The following is a 19,650-nucleotide window of genomic DNA, read 5'->3' as shown; positions in this document are numbered from 1 at the left end:
TGAAGCTCCAACACACATAAAAGGCAAGTCAGGGCTCCAATCCAATGATATGGGGGAGAGCAGACATTTTGACTTCTTTATTCTCCCAGAGGCCCCTAATGTTATAAACCCCTTCAAAATACTCACTGAATGGTAACAGCCCACCTCCCCAAAGCACCCAATCATGATGCCAGCCCTGTTTTTTTTCCTATTTCAGATGCTAAATTTGGCCGCAACTTCAAAAACGTTTCACTGCGCAGAACATTTTTCTATACTTTTGTTTTTCTATTTTTTAAGCAAAATCAAGTCACCAGTTTTTACTTTTTTAAAAAAAGAAAGAAAGAAAGAAAGAAAGAAAGAAAGAAAGAAAGAAAGAAAGAAAGAAAGAAAGAAGAAACTTGAAGAATTGCTTCTCTACAACCTAGGTAAAGTCATTTTTCCATTATAAAATTGTACTGATTTCATCTTAACAGCAATCGCAGTAGTTGTAGGAACAGAGAAGTGTTAGAAACCTGAAAACAAAACCTTCACAGTGTTTTCAGTGTTGGCTGTTTGCAAGGCATTAAGAATCTTTCAGAGATCAAGAGATACCACGCAGCACTTCCAGTAACTTCATATCAACCAAATCTTTTTTTTTTATTATTGCCTTTAAAAAATCCACTGCAGTGAAAAGATCCTGGCCTTAAAGGTCCTGCAGCAAAACTACCATAAATAGCTTTTTGCTCATTTATTTTTGGGACTTGCTGTGATATATTGACCTTATTACCATCATGGATTTAGCCCTTGGTGGCTGTGAACATAAATCAAGTACAGTTAATAGGAAAGTATTAAATTTAACACAGGAGGAGTGAGGGGAACAAAGCTACTTTGGTAAAGTTGCTGGTAACTATGAATGTCTGAAAAACATCCTGGTGGGAAAAGTTGAAGTTTAATGGCAGTGTTGCCACATCTGCTGATGGAATATTTTGACATGGAATCTTTTGAAAAGACTATCATTTTTTTCCCTACACTGACAGCCAATCCTGGTGTCATTGCACCCAGTACAAAGAGAGAGAATAGAAAGTCGTAAAATCACGATGTTCTACTTCATCTCTGGCTCCAAAACCCACCAGGAATAACCGTTTTAACTTGGATGGCGAAGTTCTGCAAGTGGTTGGTATCCCTTTACCTCTGGTCCGTTGCTAGTGTTGGTTTTGTAACACAGAAGAGAACTCATAAGAGGAAAACAAAAAAGCAAAGAAAGCATAACTATAAGTTTTGTGTCCTTGGATTGATTGTGAGCACCAGTGACCTCTCTGCTCCGTTGGGCAGAAGTACTGCTCTGCATTTAAAACAGAGCGTGTACTACAGAGACGGGGAACTGGGTTTCCTTTACATGGAGTCTCCAAGAGAATCAGAGTCATCCAAGGATAGAGGCAGGTACAGGTCCTGTAAGAAGAAAGGGACAAGCATTAAATCCCACAATTAGCCTGGATGGCATCAAGAGGAAGGAAACAACAGCAGCCAAAAATTTCCTTTGTATGGATGAAAAGCTGGCATGGGACAGAATAACAGAGTTGGAAGGGACCTTGGAGGTCTTCTAGTCCAGTCCCCTGCTTAAGCAGGAGACCTATACAGTTTCAGACAAATACTTGTCCAATTTCTTCTTAAAAATTCCAGGGATGTAGCACCCACAACTTCTGAAGGCAAATCCCAAAGGTGCTTTTTCAAAAGGCAACTGGACTTCCTTGGTTTTTTTCCTTTGAAAATGTTTCGCTTCTCATCCAAGAAATTTGTTTTTTTTTTTATTGAAAAGTTTTATAAGAAATACAAACATTTTCTCCCCCCCACCCTTTCCCCCTCCCCTCCTTCCCCCCACCCCCCTCCCTAGACTTCCCAGAACAAGCACAGGGTATAGCATTCACAAACATAAAGCTAAAATATGCTAACAAATTATTGCATTCATATTCTCCCTAAATCTTTAACTCCTTATAACTCAAAAACTATAAACATAGACTACTTAAAAATATTTCATTCATAAGCTATATGAATCTTCTTGTTCGGATACTTTTTTTGTATATAGTCAATCCATCTTCTCCATTCTGATATGTATCTTTCATTTGAATGATCTTTAAGATATGATGAAATTTTTGCCATCTCTGCCAAATGCACAACTTTAAATGTCCATTCCCCAATGGTAGGTGGATCTTCCTTCTTCCAGTATTGTGCCACCAGTAACCTGGCAGCTGTTAAAACCAACTTAGTCTCTATTACAGTGCAATCCGTGACTATTCCCAACAACAACAAAAAACAACTGTGGTGTAAATTTAATTTTTTTCTTAAAAAATTTTGAATAATCCACCATATTTTTATCCAAAATGTCTTAATTTTTTTACATGTCCACCATATATGAAAATATGTAGCATCTTCACACTCACATCGCCAACACTTGGGTTGTAAATTTGGATACATACAGGCTAGTTTTTTGGGGTCTAAATGCTATCTATAAAACATTTTGTAAAAGTTCTCTCTTAAGTTTTGAGGTTGTGTGAATCTTACATTTCTAACCCACATCTTTTCCTATGTATCCAACATTATTGGTTCACCTATGTTTTGTGCCCATTTTATCATACAATCCTTGACTAGCTCTGTTTCTGAATCTATTTCCACTAAAACATTATACAGCCTTTTAATATGCATTTGACCTTTATCTCTTATTTGCTTTATCAAATTCTCATCCTGCTGCAAAATACCAGTTTTTTGATCCTCTCTCCATCTGGCCTGCAGCTGACCATACTGAAACCAAGTCTTAATAATTCCTTCTTCTCTTAATTGTTCCATAGATTTTAATTGTAATCTAACTCCTTCCTTATAAAGGAGTTCCTTATATGTAAACTTATCTTGCTTTTGCTCCAAATTTATATTCTCTATCGCGTGTCTGGCTACTGTCCATATTGGTAACTTATCCTTTAGTTTAGATTTATACTTTTTCCAGACACTCAGTAGAGCATTTCTTAATATGTGACTTTTAAAAGTCTTATCTACTTTCTTGTCATATAATAGATAAGCATGCCAGCCGTAGACCAGACAATACCCTTCAATATTCAGTATCTTTTCCTCTGTTAAATTTATCCAATCTGTAATTACTGAGAGAGTAGCAGCTTCATAATACAGTCTTAAGTTGGGCATTTTAAGACCACCTCTTTCTTGGGTGTCTTGCATTATCTTTTGATTAACTCGTGGTTTCTTCCCTGCCCACACAAACTTGTTTATGCCCTTCTGCCATTCCTTCAGATTTTCATCTTTTTTGAGTATAGGTATCATTTGAAAAAGAAATAAAAATCTTGGTAAGATATTCATTTTTACAGCGGCTATCCTACCCAGCAAAGACAGTTGCAATTTTTTCCAATTTTCCATCTCTTTCTGTATTTTTTGCCATAACGGTTCATAATTATGTTGATATAATTTCGTATTTGCAGTCATAATATAAACCCCTAAATATTTAACCTTCTTAACTATTTCAAATCCTGTTAACCTTTCTATCTCTTCTTTCTGACTTCTGTCCATATTTTTAACTATTATCTTTGTTTTAGCTGTATTTATTTTAAAATCAGATACTTGTCCATATGAGCAGATTGTATCCATCAAGGCTGTAATCGATTGTACCGGTTGGGCTAAGGTAACCACCAGGTCATCCGCAAATGCTCGTAGCTTATATTCATGCCGTCTAATTCTAATTCCCTTTATTATATCTGTCCCACGTATTTTATTTAATAAAATTTCCAGCATCAAAATAAACAATAATGGAGACAAGGGACAACCTTGCCTTGTTTCTTTTTCTATATTAAAATTATCTGTTAAACCACCATTGATTATTATTTGCGCTTTGTTTTTGATATATTGCCTTAATAGATTGTGTAAAATATTCTCCAAATTGCATCCTTTCTATTAGTTTTAATAAAAATTGCCAATTCAATCTATCAAAAGCTTTTTCAGCATCCAAAAAAACTAGCACTGCGGGGACCTGGTTATTCCTTCCCAAATACTCTAATAAATTAACAATTTGCCTTACATTACTTTTCATTTGTCTCCCATTTATAAAACCAGTTTGATCATGATGAATCATTTGCTGCATAACTGTCATTAATCTATTTGCTAAAATTTTAGCAAAAATCTTATAGTCTGTATTTAAAACTGAAATCGGCCTATAGTTTTTAGGATCTGTATAGTCTTGCCCATCTTTTGGGATCAGCTAAATAAATGCTGTCTTCCAAGTTGGAGGTACCTCTCCTCCCTGCTGTATATTATTGAATAATTCCTTCAATGGTTCCACCATTTCCTCCTGTAAACTTTTATAATAAATAGCTGTCAAACCATCCGTTCCGGGAGCTTTACCTACTTTCAACTGCTTAATTGCAAACATAATTTCCTCGGAAGTTATCAATTGATTTAAGCTATCCCTCTGCTCTTTTGAAGTTATATAAATATTCTCTTTCTGCAGATATCTATTTATATCTATATCTTGAATTTTATCACCAGTATACAGCCTTGAATAGAACTCTAAAAAAGCTTTTTTAATCAATTCTTGCTCATAAACCTCCTTACCCTTGTATTTTATTTTCTCTATTGTCCTTGCTTTCTGCTTTTTCCTTAACAAATATGCCAGCCACCTGCCTGGTTTATTAGCATTACAAAAAGTATTATGTTTTGCATATTGTAAATTGGTTGCCACTTGATCTGCTATTAACATATTAAACTGACCCTTCAATAAATTGATTGCCTCTTTAATTTTCTTATCTGTTGGGTTGGCTATTAAAGCCTGTTCCTGTTTATTGATCTCCTCTTCTAATTCTTTTCTTTTTGCCCCCTGTTTCTTTCTATATTTATTATTCAGATATATCAAAATTCCCCGCATGTAGGAATTTACTTGCATCCCATACCATTTCCATAGATGTACCCTTTTGCATATTCATAGCAAAAAACTCTTTCATACATTTTTTACACTCTTTTACATTTTCTTCGTATCTAAACAAATTATCATTTAACCTCTAGGACCTCCTAGGCCCTTCTCCATACTCCAATTCCATCCAGACTGGACTATGGTCTGTCAATGTTCTTGAACAAATCTTCGTGTTCTTCACCCTAGATAATAAATCATTAGTAATTAATATAAAATCAATCCTTGAAAAAGATTGATGTCTATCCGAAAAAAAAGTAAAGTCTTTTTCTTCTGGGTTTCTTTCACACCAAATATCCCTCAACTCCCAGTCATCCATCATCTCCCAGAACGGTTTGGGCAATTTTGCTCTTGTTAAAACATTTTGTTTAGGTCCCTTCTTATCTTTTTTTACGTCCAAAACACCATTCCAATCTCCCAATAGGATACAAGTTTTATATCTCCATTGTGTCAACTTTGAGTGTAGTAAGTTATAAAATTTTTCTTCTTGTTGGTTCGGGGCATATACTCCAATTACAAGTGTTTTTTCTCCTTTTATTAAAAGTTCAATCGCTAAAAATCTTCCTTGATCATCCGCTTCAACTAATTTTGCAATTAAGTCTCTTTTCACATATATAACTATATCATTTTTCTTTTCTGATGCTGCTGCAACATAATGTGTATGACAAATCTTGCATTTGTCAAATATTTTTGATCTTGTATCCTAATATGAGTCTCTTGTAAACAAATTACTTCATTCTTAAATTATTTAAGATAGTGAAATATTTTCCTTCTCTTCTGTGGAGAATTCAAACCATTGACATTTCAGGTCAGAAATCTAGTTCCCATCTCTGGGCCTCTGAAGCGCCTGGAGCAATTTCTGATGATCTTGCCTCATTTGACCTTTAGGTCTTGCTCCTCCCACAGCTTCTGATTTGGTAGTTTCTTGAGTTGCTATCTGCAGTTGTTGTTGTTGTTGTTGTTGTTGTTGTTGTTGCTGTCTTAATTCTTCCTTACGCTTAGCTGTTGCTGCTCTGGTCTGTTGCTTTGATCCTTCGGTTCTTCAAATATATTCTCCCTCACCCCTCTGAATCTTAAAGCAAATTCCATTTCTCTATATTGTAACGTTACATCAACTTCAGCTCTCTCAAGTCTGCTGTGAGTCTCTCCCAATTTATTATCCAAAATTTCCGTAGATTGCTTAATTTCTTCAACTTTATCATCCACCATTTCAATATCACCTGCCAAACATTTAAATGCCAATAATATATCTTCTCTAATTTGCCGATTCCGAATTAAAATCTCATCTGAAACAGCCTGTATTTTTTCATTAGTTTGATTAATTTTTTCATTAGTTTCATTAATTTTTTTCATTAATCACAGTAGCAATTTTGTTTTGTGTGGCTTGTAGGGCTTCTTGTATCATCTCAAACGTTAAAGTCTGTGGGTCTGTTGGGGGGGGGCAGAGGCTTGCAATCTAGGAATATGAGCTGGGGAGCTTCCAGCACTCCCAGTTCCTTTAATAGGTAGAGTCTTTACAGATTTTGAGGCCATTTTCAGTTTAAATTGATCGTTGTATTTTAATCAGAAGCCAAAAAGAAAAGTTCATCAAAGTCAAAGAATTTTCCCAATCATAAATTAACGTTTAAAATCCTCCTTCTCTCAGCACAACAGTTCTTTCCAGGCAAGAGGCTACCAGCGAAACGAAACTTTCTATAGCTTTCACTTTCTCCGCCCTTCCTTTTCAAGCTTCAATCGCCATTTTGTTGCAAATTGCAAACTTGTTACTTCCGAAGGAGGCTATAAACAGTGGAGTTAAGTGTAAATACTTGCAGTCTAACTTCTCCTGGCTTGTTCTGCCTGCAGCAATTAGAGATGTTAAGAATTCCCTCACTTGTTATCGGCAGAGATGGTCACAGCTTCTAGCTCCGCTAAATAGCAGAGTCTTCCCAGGTCCGGAGCAGATTGACAGACTTCTAGGGAGCCCTCGCCCTTCGCGCCCCCAGATTTCTCCTAGGGCGCTTGGGGGGCTCTACCTCCACCTGTCGGCTCTTCTCTCTCCCCTTTGCCCGGGGAGAGGGTTTCCAAGTCCCAGACAGCTGTTTTTTGGCTGTTCTGGGGCTTTTACGGTACCGGGATCAGGCGCCCACGGAGGAGCGTCAGCAAAGTCAGCGGAGCCAACCGGAAGTCCCTCATCCAAGAAATTTCTGATGAGTTCTTGCATGAGAACTGAAACATTTTCAAGGGAAAAAACTAAGAAAGTCTAGTTGCATTTTGAAAAACACCCTAGGCACAGCCATGACCTGGATGACTGACAGTCTCCAAAGACATTCTGAAAGCAAGCCGGTTCTGCTGATTAATTGTTCTGACTGTCTGGGTGTGTGACCACATTTGTGCTTTGTGTGCGTGAGGAGAGAAAGGACATGGAGATTTAGAGGTTGTTAACAGTTAAGCCAAAATAACTGTTACTAGCAGTCCTGACCCAGAAAACAGCAGCATCAACAAAATGTAATTCTAGAGTACAGATAGGCCTCGACTTACAACAGTTCATTTAGTGACCATTCAAAGTTACAATGGCAGTCATAAAAGTGACTTATGATCATTTTTCACCCTTACAACCATTGCAGCATTCCTGTGGTCACGTGATCATAATTCAGATGCTTGGCAACTGGCATGTATTTATGATGGTTGCAGTATCCTGGAGTCACGTGATCTCCTTTTGCAGTCTTCTGACAAGCAAAATCAATGGGGAAGCCAGATTCACTTAGCAACCGTGTTACTAACTTAACAACTGAAGTGATTCACTTAACACTTGTGGCAAGAAAGATAGTAAAATGGGCCAAAGCTCACAACAATTTTCTTGCTGAGCAACAGAAATTTTGGGCTTAACTGTGATCGTAAGTTGAGGGCTACCTGTACTTTACAGTTTGCAGAGGCAACATTAGCTTCAGTGCTATTCTAAAAGCAGACCCGCTGGCTTAAGGCTTTTTCCTACAGTATTTCCCATTCTCTGAGGTCTTGCCAGGGACAAAGCTCCTGATAGTTAAGATTTCTGACAATTCTAAACTGTGCAAACTCATTTGAGTGACCTTCAGCCAGACTTTCTCTCTCAACCCACTCTACCCCCTATATTTGTTGTTGGGAGTGAAAAATAGGAAGAAGGAATGCAATTCCCCCTATCTTGAATTCCTGGAAAAAAAAGTGGGAAAAATAATGTTAACAAATAAACAAGCAAAGAACTGGCACAGTTGAGAAAGACAAGATGGCTTCCGAGTTGCTAAATGATCAGGAGTCCTATTTGAAGTAGAAGTGTTCTACCCTCACAGAGATCACCTCAACATAGTTTCATAGAACATAGAATAACAGGGTTGGAGGGGATCTTGGAGGTCTTCTAGTCCAACCCCCTCCTCAAGCAGGAGATCCTATATTAGTAGCCCCCAACCTTTTGGGCACCAGGGACTGGTTCCATGGAGAAAGGTTTTTCCATGGACTGGAGGGGGCATGGTTTTGCATGCTGCCTGGATCCCCTGGATGGGGCTTCACTCATTTGCACGGACTAGTATCCAGAACAATACGGAACCCCATCCTATATCATTCCAGACAAATGCCTGTTCAATTTCTTTTTCAAAATCTCTAGTAATAGAGCACTATCAACTTTTGGAGGCAAGTTGTTCCATTGGTTAATTGTTCTCACTGTCAGAAAATTTCTCCTTAGTTTCAGGTTGGATCTCCCTCTGACAAGCTTCTAACCATTGCTTCTTGTTCTGCCTTCAGATGCTTTGGAGAATCTTACCTGTGACAGCCCCTCGAGTATTGGAAAACTGCTATCACATCATCCCTGGCCCTTCTCTTCATTAGACTAGACATACCTAGTTCCCTCAATCCTTTATCATACGGTTTAGCCTTCAGACTTTTAACATCTTTGTTGCTCTTCTCTGCATTCTTTCGAGGGTCCCAACATCTTTTTTGGATCCTGGTGACCAGAATTGGATGCAGTGGTCTCAAGTTTGTTACCTTCAAGTAACTCTCAACACTGTGTAATCTGCTGGAAGGAGGTTTAGTAAGGTATAAGAAACGTAATACCTTGTGCTTACGGAGACTTCCTGGACTAGTAGGTGTAGAGATTGGGGACTGCTTTGATTTCGGTGTGGAAAGCTGGCTGCTTGATGTTCCATTTGCTGTCAGGGAACAAAAGGAGAATCACTCATGAATGAAGATCAACATTAAAAAAAAAATCTCAATTACATTCTAGTTTGTGAAATCTATAGCTGGGAAACAATGAATTGGATGATATCACTTTTCTGGCTTCATAATTAGGGTTTTACTTATTTTATTTAGTGTGAGCAAAGAAGTATTATAGGGCAATTCTGCGTATGGTTTCTCTGCTATGCAGTATTAGTATAAGCAAAGGTGTTGTATGACCATCTGAATTGCTATATCAACCCCTCTGAATTTGCCAATTAGCCAGAAAAACAGTAGGAAAAAGATAGAGGTGAAAGGAGGAGGCCAGGTGAATAATTTCAAATACAGGTAGTCCTTGACTTATGACTACAATTGAGCCCAAAATTTCTGTTGCTAAGCAAGACAGCTGTTAAGTGCATTTGGCTCCATTTTATGATCTTCCTTGTCACAGTTGTTAAATGAATCTCTGCAATTGTTAAATGAATCATATGGTTGTTAAGCAAATCTGGCATCCCCATCAACTTTGCTTGTCAGAAGGTTACAAAAGATGATCATATGAGCCTGGGACACTGCAAACCTCACAAATACACACCAGTTGCCAAGCGTTTGAATTTTGATCACATGACCATGGAGATGCTTCACACGGTTGCAAGCGTGAAAAATGGTCATAAGTCCCTTTCTTTAGTGCCATTGCAATTTTGAATGGTCACTAAACAAATGGTTGTAAGTCGAGGACAACCTGTACTAAGTTGTAAAGAGAAAAACAGATAACTAGAACTAGAGAAAAATTTGCCATTTTTTTCTTTTTAACACAGCCCTGGAGTCACACTAAACTAAAATTGTTAATGGTTAAGGTTGATTGGCTTAATAACTAATATGTGAATTATTTCACAATGTCGCTATTTGAGTTTTATAAGCTGCTTAAGGTGCTCTCAACATTTGACTTCTTTGAATATCTTGCAATTTTTTGTTATTATGATGCCTTATAAAAGAAGGCTATGAACCATCATCCACCAATTCCTGGATTCCATTTTGCTTTGTTAAATCTGATTAAAGCATGAAATGGAGGGAAGAATGGATGGAAGACTATGCCTGCTTTTTTCTTGACAGAAATCCATGAGATATAAATCTAGCAGGGCTTAATTGCTTCATGAACTCCATTAGAGAAGCGCATAAATTTAAATGCCAGACCTCACATATTGTGCCTGCTGTTGTTATTCTCCATGGAAACTGTTCGTCACTCTGCAGTTTAGAGAAAGAAACTCAGTCTAAGCTAGAACTGCACACTGTATAATAATTTATATGAGAACAGCACAGCCCATCAAATGTAGCCAGGAATCCTACGTAAGTATCTCCCTATAATAAAGATTTATCTTTAAAAAATCTTTGGTCTTATTGTGGTTCATGGTGAGGCTTGACAATTGTATTTGATGGACTAGTTCTATTAGTGCCAATAACTGAACTTTAACTGAATGAGAATCAACAGCCTGGTGCTTTCTTGATGTGAGAAAACCCAGATGTTGCAATATTTGCTGATGAATTTTGTTCCAAGATCATTAAAGAAAGAGGCATTTTGCAAAAGGATAGTCAGTGGATTTCTGTTTGAATGGGTGTACATTTCCTCCCCAAATTGGAGTCAGGGAGTTCAGAATCACAGCCTATAGTGGTATGTGGAAATAACCATGAGAGACAGAAGGAAGAAATGCAGCTTAGACAATTGTCATAAAAATGGTATCTCAGCCCACAAAAGGAAAAGGGATGTGAAAAGCATCTAACCCTACCCTCTCTAGTTTTCTGGAATGTAAAACGTAAAGGAGGGAGAAGTGCTTTCAGGCTGCTATTGTAACCTTACAATGAGTGTAATGCAAGGACTCATGGTTCATGCTTTGGGTCTGAATTGTCTCAAAGGGATGACATAGCCTAATAACTGCTGAAATTAGCATGTTCATCATTCTCCATTACTACAATTCATAATAAGGTGGAGGGAAAGCAAATATCTATATACAACCTCTATTTGCCATTAATCTCTGCAAATGCATTATGGTGCTGACTACAAAGGCTAGTTCTTGTCTTCTGTGGTTTTCTTTTTATCAACTTCTCACTCTAGCCTCTGGTTCTGGAATTCCCAGTGATAATAGAATAAGAGAATAAGTGTTGGAAGGGATATTGGAGGTTTTCTAGTCCAACCTCCCGTCAAGCAGGGGACCTATACCATTTTAGACAAGTGGCTGCCAGTCTCTTCTTACAAGCCTCCAGAGATGGAGTACCCACAACTTCTGAAGGTGAGCCATTCCACTGGTTAATTGTTCTTTCAATTGTTAATTGTTAGGAAATTTCTCCTTAGTTCTAGGTTGTTTCTCTCCTTGATTAGCTTCCATCCATTGCTTCTTGTCTTCCCTTCTGTTGCTTTGGAAAATAGGTTGATCCCCTCTTCTTTGTGGCAGCCCCTCAAATATTGGAACATTTTTTTAAAAATTTGATTTATATGCCGCCCTTCTCCGGAGACTCAGGGCGGCTTACAATGCGCTAAGCAATAGCCTTCATTCTTTTGTATATTTATACAAAGTCAGTTTATTGCCCCCACAACTGGGTCCTCAATTTACCTACCTTAGAAAGGATGGAAGGTTGAGTCAACCTTGAGCCTTGGCGAGATTAGAACCTGCAGTAATTGCAGGCAGCTGTTCTTAATAACAGGGTGCTTTAGACCACTGTACTACCAAGGCTCGCTGATTTCTCCTCCAAATGCTGGATTAGTTTTTTAGATCAGCCAGTTTGATGCTGTTATCTGCTGGGACAAGTCAAAGCATCCTATGTGGTGTCTCCAAATGAAATATTTATGGTTTTATTAATTGCATCCTCATTTAGCATTAATATCCCACCCCTTACACAAGTGTCTCCTTGAAAGAGCCTGTAGTACAGTGGAGTAAAGCACTGTTATTAACATCTGCTGCTTGCAATTACTGCAAGTTCAAATCTCACCAGGCTCAAGGTTGACTCAGCCTTCCATCCTTTCAAAGGTAGGTAAATTGAGGACCCAATTTGTGGGGGAAATAAGCTGACTTTGTATAAATATACAAAAGTATGAAGGCTATTGCTTAATGCATTGTAAACCGCCCTGAGTCTCCGGAGAAGGGCAGCATATAAATTAAAGCAAAAAAAAATATATATATTATGGAAGTTTTTGTATAGATGCAAATCTTAGAATTGTGGAGTTGAAAGGGATCACAAGAACTTTGCAATTTGCAAGAAAATCCATTAGACCAGTATTTTTCAAACTGACAACTTTAAGACACGCAGACTTCAAATCCCACAATTCTCGAGCCAGCATGAGTTGAAGTCTGCAGATCTGAAAGTTGCCAAGTTTGAAAAACATTGGACTACGTGACCTTTTGATCTCTTCAAAATCCACGATTCAATAATTGTATCTGATTGCCATTGGTGCCACTTTATAAATGAAACTTGCTGGAGATTGTATCTGGCATTTTTAAATTATCATTTACATGGATAGTTTTATTACAGTTCATATTTTTCAGGGAAGACTCAACAATTTTTGATAATTTGTGTAAATGGTAATTTCTATGCTTTTTCTTGGGGAACGTAGTCTTTTGAGCTTTCCCAGGGAATCTAGAATTTGTCACTTTGCTCAACACAACTTGGAAAAAGCCACGCGGCAGAAGTCACGTTGAGTCATCAGAAGAAATTCTATGGTGAAGGAAGATGGATTTTTTTAAAAAAAAAAAAATCATATCAGCAAAACACCAGTACTGTTCATTGAGGCCAATCAATTTAAGTCTCTTAACTTTTGACTTCTGTCTTCTGGTACTATTTGCCAAAGAAGCAGCTGTGTTGTTTAACATTACTTATTTATTTTGCAGGAAAAAACAATACAAACACTCTTGTGGTTACATGAAGCTTTTGTGCATCACAATCCACTTTTCTAGAGAGAATAGCCTGCATTTATTTCTTCCTTGTCAGGCATGAAAGACCAGGTCTACAGTTCAATTAAGCTGATTTGTTGCTAAAAGCCTATGCACAAGAATCTTTTCAGCTAATAGTCAGCACCTGGTTAGAGTTAGATAAGGGTTAACAGCATTCAAGGGGAGTTAGACTGAGTTTGCTTGTGGCTACATAGGGATTCTAGGTTGATCCCTCTTTTCACTCCGCCCCCAGGTTCTGCTATTCTTTCTACATTCCTCCATTCTTAGCTGTGATTAATTAATTAATTGATGGTTGAAAATGAGTGTATAAGCTGCATGGTCTTTTTCTCCATTGTAATAGATTTTTATTATTTTGATCAATTGTGCAAGTACAGTAATGTTAGTGGTAGGGAGGGGCAGAGGAGATGGGAGTAGGAGGCAGGGACGCTGTATCCAGGTGGTGGCGCGTTCCCGCTCTCACTGCTCACCCTGCCTCCCTGGGGGTGCGAGAGCGGGGAACCCTGGACTCCGGCTGGTGTATGTGAATGCCAGGTCTGTAGCGAATAAGGCCCCCCTCGTACAAGATCTTATTGATGAGGCGGGTGCAGACCTGGCTTGCATTACGGAGACCTGGCTGGGGCAGGAGGGGGGAGTTTCTCTCTATGATTTATACCCCCCAGGCTTTCATGTACTGCACCAGCCGCGACGCCAGGGAAGGGGTGGCAGGGTGGCGGGGTGGCGGTGGTTATTAGAGAAAGTCTTAGTCCTAGGGAGGTCACTGTCCCTCAGATAGGTGGGTGTGAATCTCTCCTATTGAAGTGGGACCCTGGAGTTCAGTTGGGTTTGTTGGTCACGTACCTATCTCCCAGCTGTGTGGCCACTGCCCTGCCCGCACTGCTCGATGTCTTGGCTGAAGTGGCAGTTGAACTCCCCAGCCTTCTGGTTGTGGGAGATTTCAATCTGCCATTGATCGGCGAGACATCTGAGACGGTTCGGGAGTTCATGGCCTCCATGGCGGCCATGGACCTGACTCAGGTGGTTCAGGGCCCAACTCATAAAGGTGGACACACACTTGACCTGGTTTTTCTCTTTGGGCAGTGGATAAATGGCTGGGGTAGGGGGGAACTTTCCATTGCCCCCCTGTCATGAACCAACCATTCCCTCCTTAGACTGGACTTTCAACCCGCCAACTCTCACCGCTGGGAGGCAGAACCAGTAAAATGGTTCCGCCCCAGGCCCCTGATGGATCCTGAGAGATTCCTGACAAAGCTTGGGACATTCCCCACTTCCCAATCCTGCGATTCGGCTGAGGCACTGGTAGCATTCTGGGAGTGGGCGGCTGCTGGGGCCTTGGACCGAATCGCACCTTTGTGGCCTCTGACCCGACGCAGGTCCCGGGTCGCTCCTTGGTTCTCCATGGAGCTCCAGGAAATGAAGCGTCGGAAAAGACACCTAGAGGAGTGTTGGAGGTCCTCCCGGTCTGAATCTGATCGAACAGTTAAGAACCCATATTAGGTCTTATCTTGTGGCGATGGAAGTGGCGAAGCAGGATCACTTTGCCGCTCTCATTGCATCTGCAGAAAACTGCCCAGCAGCCCTGTTTAGAGTGACCCACTCTCTTCTCAATCAGGGAGCGAGGGAAGACCCCTTACAGGGCAGAGCTGAGGATTTTGTACAGTTTCTGCAAGATAAAATCGCTCAGATCCGGATCGGATTGGTCTCTGACTGGGCAGAATCCATCCAGGAGACTGGGGTAAGTCTTGGGAGTAGTATCTGGGTTGAGTTTGACCCTGTTTCCGTTGATGAAGTGGACAGGATTGTGGGTAGACTGGGTGCCTCCATGTGTTTGTTGGATCCGTGTCCCTCCTGGCTTGTTTCAGCTGTCCGGGAGGTGACTGGAGACTGGATCCAGGCAATTGTCAACACTTCTTTGAGGGAGGGAGATGTCCCCGCCTCTCTTAGGAGGCGGTGGTTCGACCCCTCCTCAAGAAGCCTGCCCTGGATCCAGACTCACTTAATAACTATCGGCCTGTCTCCAACCTTCACTTTATAGCGAAGGTTGTTGAGTCTGTGGTGGCGCAACAGCTCCCACAGTTCCTGGAGGAAACGGATTTCCTAGACCCGTACCAATCGGGGTTCTGGCGTGGGCACAGCACGGAAACGGCATTGGTCGCTCTGGTGAATGATCTCTGGCGGGCCCGGGATGGAGGCTGTTCCTCCATCCTGGTCCTACTTGACCTCTCAGCGGCTTTTGATACCATTGACCATGGTATCTTACTGCAGCCACTTGGGGGGTTGGGGGTAGTAGGCACTGTTTTACAGTGGTTCTCCTTCTACCTCTCAGGTCACTCGCAGTTTGTATGGATGGGGGGGCAGAGGTCCACCCCGAGGCCCCTAACTTGTGGGGTGCCTCAGGGGTCGGTTCTCTCCCCACTACTTTTTAATATCTATATGAAGCTGCTGGGTGAGATCATTCGTGGTTTCGGAGTGAGGTATCATCAATATGCTGATGATACTCAGCTATACATTTCCACCCCGGACCACCCCAGGGATGTCCTTTCTGTGATGTCCCGATGCCTGGAGGCGGTACGGGCCTGGATGGGTAGAAACAGGCTCAGACTCAACCCCTCCAAGACTGAGTGGCTGTGGATGCCGGCACCTCATGTTCTAGAGGTCCCATCACTTTTGATGGGAGGGGAGGTACTTGCTCCCATTGAAAGGGCCCACAACTTGGGTGTCCTCCTGGATTCCTGGCTGTCTCTGGAAGACCATTTGACGGCTATGACCAGGGGGGCTTTCGCGCAGGTTCGCCTGGTGCGCCAGTTGCGCCCTTTCCTAGACTGAGATGCCCTTCGCACAGTCACTCATGCCCTGGTTACTTTCGCTTGGATTATTGCAACTCCCTCTACATGGGGCTGTCCTTGAGGTGCACCCGGAGGCTCCAGCTGCTCCAGAATGAGGCTGCGCAGGTTGTTACGGGAGCTCCCCATTACTCCCATGTAATACCTCTCCTACGCGAGCTGCACTGGTTACCAGTGGTCCTCCGAATCCGCTTCAAGGTGCTGGTACTTACCTTTAAAGCCCTACATGGCTTAGGACCTGGGTACTTACGAGACCGCCTTCTGCCACCGGGAGCCTCTCACCGGCCAGTACGCTCCCACAGAGAGGGGCTCCTCAGGGTGCCGTCGGCCAAACAGTGTCAACTGGTGGCCCCCAGGGGGAGAGCCTTCTCTGTGGGGGCACCTGCCCTTTGGAATGAGCTCCCCCCGAGATACGGAGGATCCTGGATTTACGTACTTTCCGCCATGCCCTCAAGACTTTTTCATTCCAACAAGCGGGGCTGGCCTAACTCTTTTTAATTGTTTAATTTTAATTTTAATTTGTTTTTTTAAAAACAGGGGTGTTTTAATTAGTATGGGCCAAATTTATTTAATATGTTTTTAAATTGTTTTTTAAATTTTAAAACTGTGTTTTAAAACTGTGTTTTAAAAATTGTGTTTTAAATTTTAAATTTTATATTGTATCTGTTTTATCTTTGGCTGTTCACCGCCCTGAGTCCTTTGGGAGTAGAGCGGTATATAAATCTAAATAAATTCAAACTCAAACTCAAACCATCTCCTATCCGTCCTGTCCGCTCACACAGGGCTGCCCTCCTCAGGGTACCATCGACCAGACAATGTCCGCTGGTGACATCCAGGGGTAGAGCGTTCTCTGTGGGCGCTCCTGCCCTCTGGAATGAGTTACCCACCGAGCTTTGGATGGCGCCTGATCTCCGCTCCTTCCGTCGAGGCCTAAAGACTTGGCTGTTTCAACAAATGGGGTGATTCTGATTCTTGGGTTTTATTATTTATTTGTCCCTGTTTTAATTGGTTTTAATTAGGATTTTCCTTTATTATTGTAATGAGTCCTTTGGGAGAAGGGTGGCATATAAATATTTGTAAATAAAATAAATAAGTAAAATAAATAGTCAAGGAATTTGAATGGATGCTTGGATATTATCAAAACAGAATTATAATTGAATTCAAATCATCCTTGGTTCATAATCCAAACAGATAGATTTAATATTATGAGAGTAAACCTCTACCCATTCAATTGGATTTCTTTTTTCTTTATTATCACATGTAGTATAGTTCATAGAATCATAGGGTTGGAAGGGACATTTGTGCTCTTCTAGTCCAAGCCTGCCTACTGCAGGAATGCTCATCCCCTTCTAGACAAGCCCAGTCTTTTCTTGAAACCCTCCAGTAATAAACCACCCACAACTTCAGGAGGCAAGCTACCATTATTTAATAATTCTGATGGTCAGGAAATTCAGGTATTACAGATCTCTCACTGTGAAATCATTGTGGTCTCTAAGCTTGGCTGTTTTCTTGCAGACGTTTCATTACCCAACTTTGATAATGAATGTGGGGTTAGTCTCCTGTTTATATACAGATACTTGCCCTGAAGTATTGGGAGAGTAGAGTTTCTACTTAATAGGTCTTTGATATGGTATTGTTTTCTGTTTGATTGTTTGTCTAGTGTCAGTCCCTGCAAAACACAATCCCGATGTTGCAGACTATGTGGTCTATTCTTTCTGTTTGCCCATATTCACTGGCAGTGATGATGTTACTTAGTTGGGTAATGAAACTTCTGCAAGAAAACTACCAAGCTTAGAGAGCACCAAGAATGCCTCATTTCAATCCTGACCTAGAAACATTATCTTCTACACATCTCACTGTAAAGCTTCTCCACATAACATATGCTCAGTTTCTTCCATAGGGTCCTAATCATTCCCCACCCACATCCCCCACCTTGGTAAAAAAAAAATTGGAGGCCTACAAGGAAGATTGAAGCTACTCTGCAGCTGTGTCAGTTCCGCTGAGCTCTTGCCAACAATTGATGTGACAACCCAGAGAGATGGACGTTTTTGTCTATTAAGGTTTTTTTTTTGCCCAGCTCAGTGGTTAAAACAAACACTCCATTATCATCGTTAATTTCTTGCTTCATGTGAAACTCTTCAGCTACTTGACTTTGCCTGATCACAAAAACACACTTCTTTGTCTATAGGAGATTGAATAATACTTTCTATTGTTGGCAGATCGATCAGTCCTCTCTTAAACTAGAAACTACAGCTGAGCCAAGCATGTTATCCTGTCCTGTTTTCTTTGAATATATCAGAGATAGGGGAAAAAAAGAAGAATAAATTCCTTCCAATCACAGGATGGGAACAAGCAAGCAAGATTCCCATTGTTGTTTGGAGGTAGCAGTCGTTCCTTCTCTTCTAAAAGATGCTTTCTTTCTTTTTTAAAAAATAAAAAAATAAAATTAGATTTTTTAAAAAAAAATAAAAATGAACAAAAACTAATAATTAAAATAGAAAAAAAAAACAGAATGAAAATGAAAGCAAAGCAGAAAGAAAAGGAGAAGAAATAAGTATTAGATATGTTTACATTACTTGTAAAGTAATAAAGGTAGGATAAAAATCTAGTAAATAAAATAAATAATAAATTAATAAAAGAAAGAAAAAGAAATATAAAAATGACTTCCAACTTTCTTTTGCAACAGATATCAGAATGAATTCATATTAAGCTCTTATTCTATGTTTACAACACAACTTTTATTTTTTCTATTACCTATTATCGGTATTTTTTCTAATTATCAAATAAAATCCATGTATCATAATTTCATTTTTTCTGTTACACACACGCACACAATCCAGAAGGGGCTTCCGATCATGATTAAAATTCATTGATGTCTTTTCTTGAATCGAAGAGGTCCATTGCACATCCAGCCAGCTCCAAGAATTTAAACTGTAGAATAACTATGATTTCCTACTCAAACTGTGATATATTATAATACAGCATCATTACAGGGCTATTGTGAAGAACAAAGCAACTAAACAAGCACAAAGAAATTGTGCTCCCTCCATAAGAATCCCACTGAAATCCTCTTTTCCTTTGAGGAAAACACTGAACCCACATTTTTATCAAATCAAATGAGAAATGCTAGGGGAAAAGATTCATAATATTGAGCTCCAGTTTTAAGAAAGTACTATTCAAAGTTTGAAGCGCATAACCCAGGGATGTCAAACTCAATTTCATTGAGGGCCACATCAGGGCTGTGGTTGACTGGGGGGGCGACTGGACAGGCGTGGCCAACTAGGTGGGCATGGCCAACTTGATGCCACTCTCCAAACTGCTGGCATGTTTCCTTTTTGCATTGGGTAGACTGGGCCGAAGATACGTTGGCCAGATATTTTTTTCTTCACATTGGGTAGACCAGGACAGCCCCGCAAGCCAGATCTGACCACATCACGGGCTGCATCTGGCCCCGGGCCTTGAGTTTGACACCCCTGGCATAACCAGTTTGTGAACTGAAGAAGCTTCTTGGATGAGAAGCAAAATGTTTTTAAGGAAAAACAAAGTCCAGTTGCCTTTTGAAAAAGCACCTTTGGGACAACCAGTTGTGTCTAATGGTTAAAGCAGCAGACTAGAAGCCGGGAGAATGTGAGTTCTAGTCCTGCCTTAGCCATGACAGTCAACTGGGTGACCTTGAGCCAGTCCCATTCTCTCAGCCCAGCCCATCTCACATTTTGTTGCTGTGGGGAACATAGGAGGAGGAAGTTAGACACGTTGACCGCCTTGAGTTATTCGTAAAAATAATAAAGGCAGGATG

General features: G+C 40.4%; 1 protein-coding gene across 8 annotated transcripts in view; it reads right to left on the bottom strand.

Moving 5' to 3' along the window:
* Positions 1 to 254: 254 nt before the first annotated feature.
* The window catches only part of DCX (doublecortin), a 130,139-nt gene continuing 110,743 nt past the window's right edge, over positions 255 to 19,650 (bottom strand). For all 8 annotated transcript variants that reach the window (XM_060692054.2, XM_087877495.1, XM_034435064.3 and 5 more), the window contains exons 6-7: positions 8,978 to 9,072; positions 255 to 1,407 (exon numbers count right to left, since the gene is read on the bottom strand). In XM_060692054.2, coding sequence (XP_060548037.1) covers positions 1,351 to 1,407; positions 8,978 to 9,072 — 152 coding nt within the window. In that variant the 3' untranslated portion in view covers positions 255 to 1,350. The remainder of the gene's footprint in view (positions 1,408 to 8,977; positions 9,073 to 19,650) is intronic.

Source organism: Pantherophis guttatus, chromosome 12, assembly GCF_059756535.1.
Source record: "Pantherophis guttatus breed Tessera chromosome 12, ASM5975653v1, whole genome shotgun sequence".
In the NCBI taxonomy this organism is placed as follows: Eukaryota; Metazoa; Chordata; class Lepidosauria; order Squamata; family Colubridae; genus Pantherophis; species Pantherophis guttatus.
Note: the sequence above shows the minus strand (reverse complement) of the source record. Positions and strands in the feature narration are given on the sequence as shown.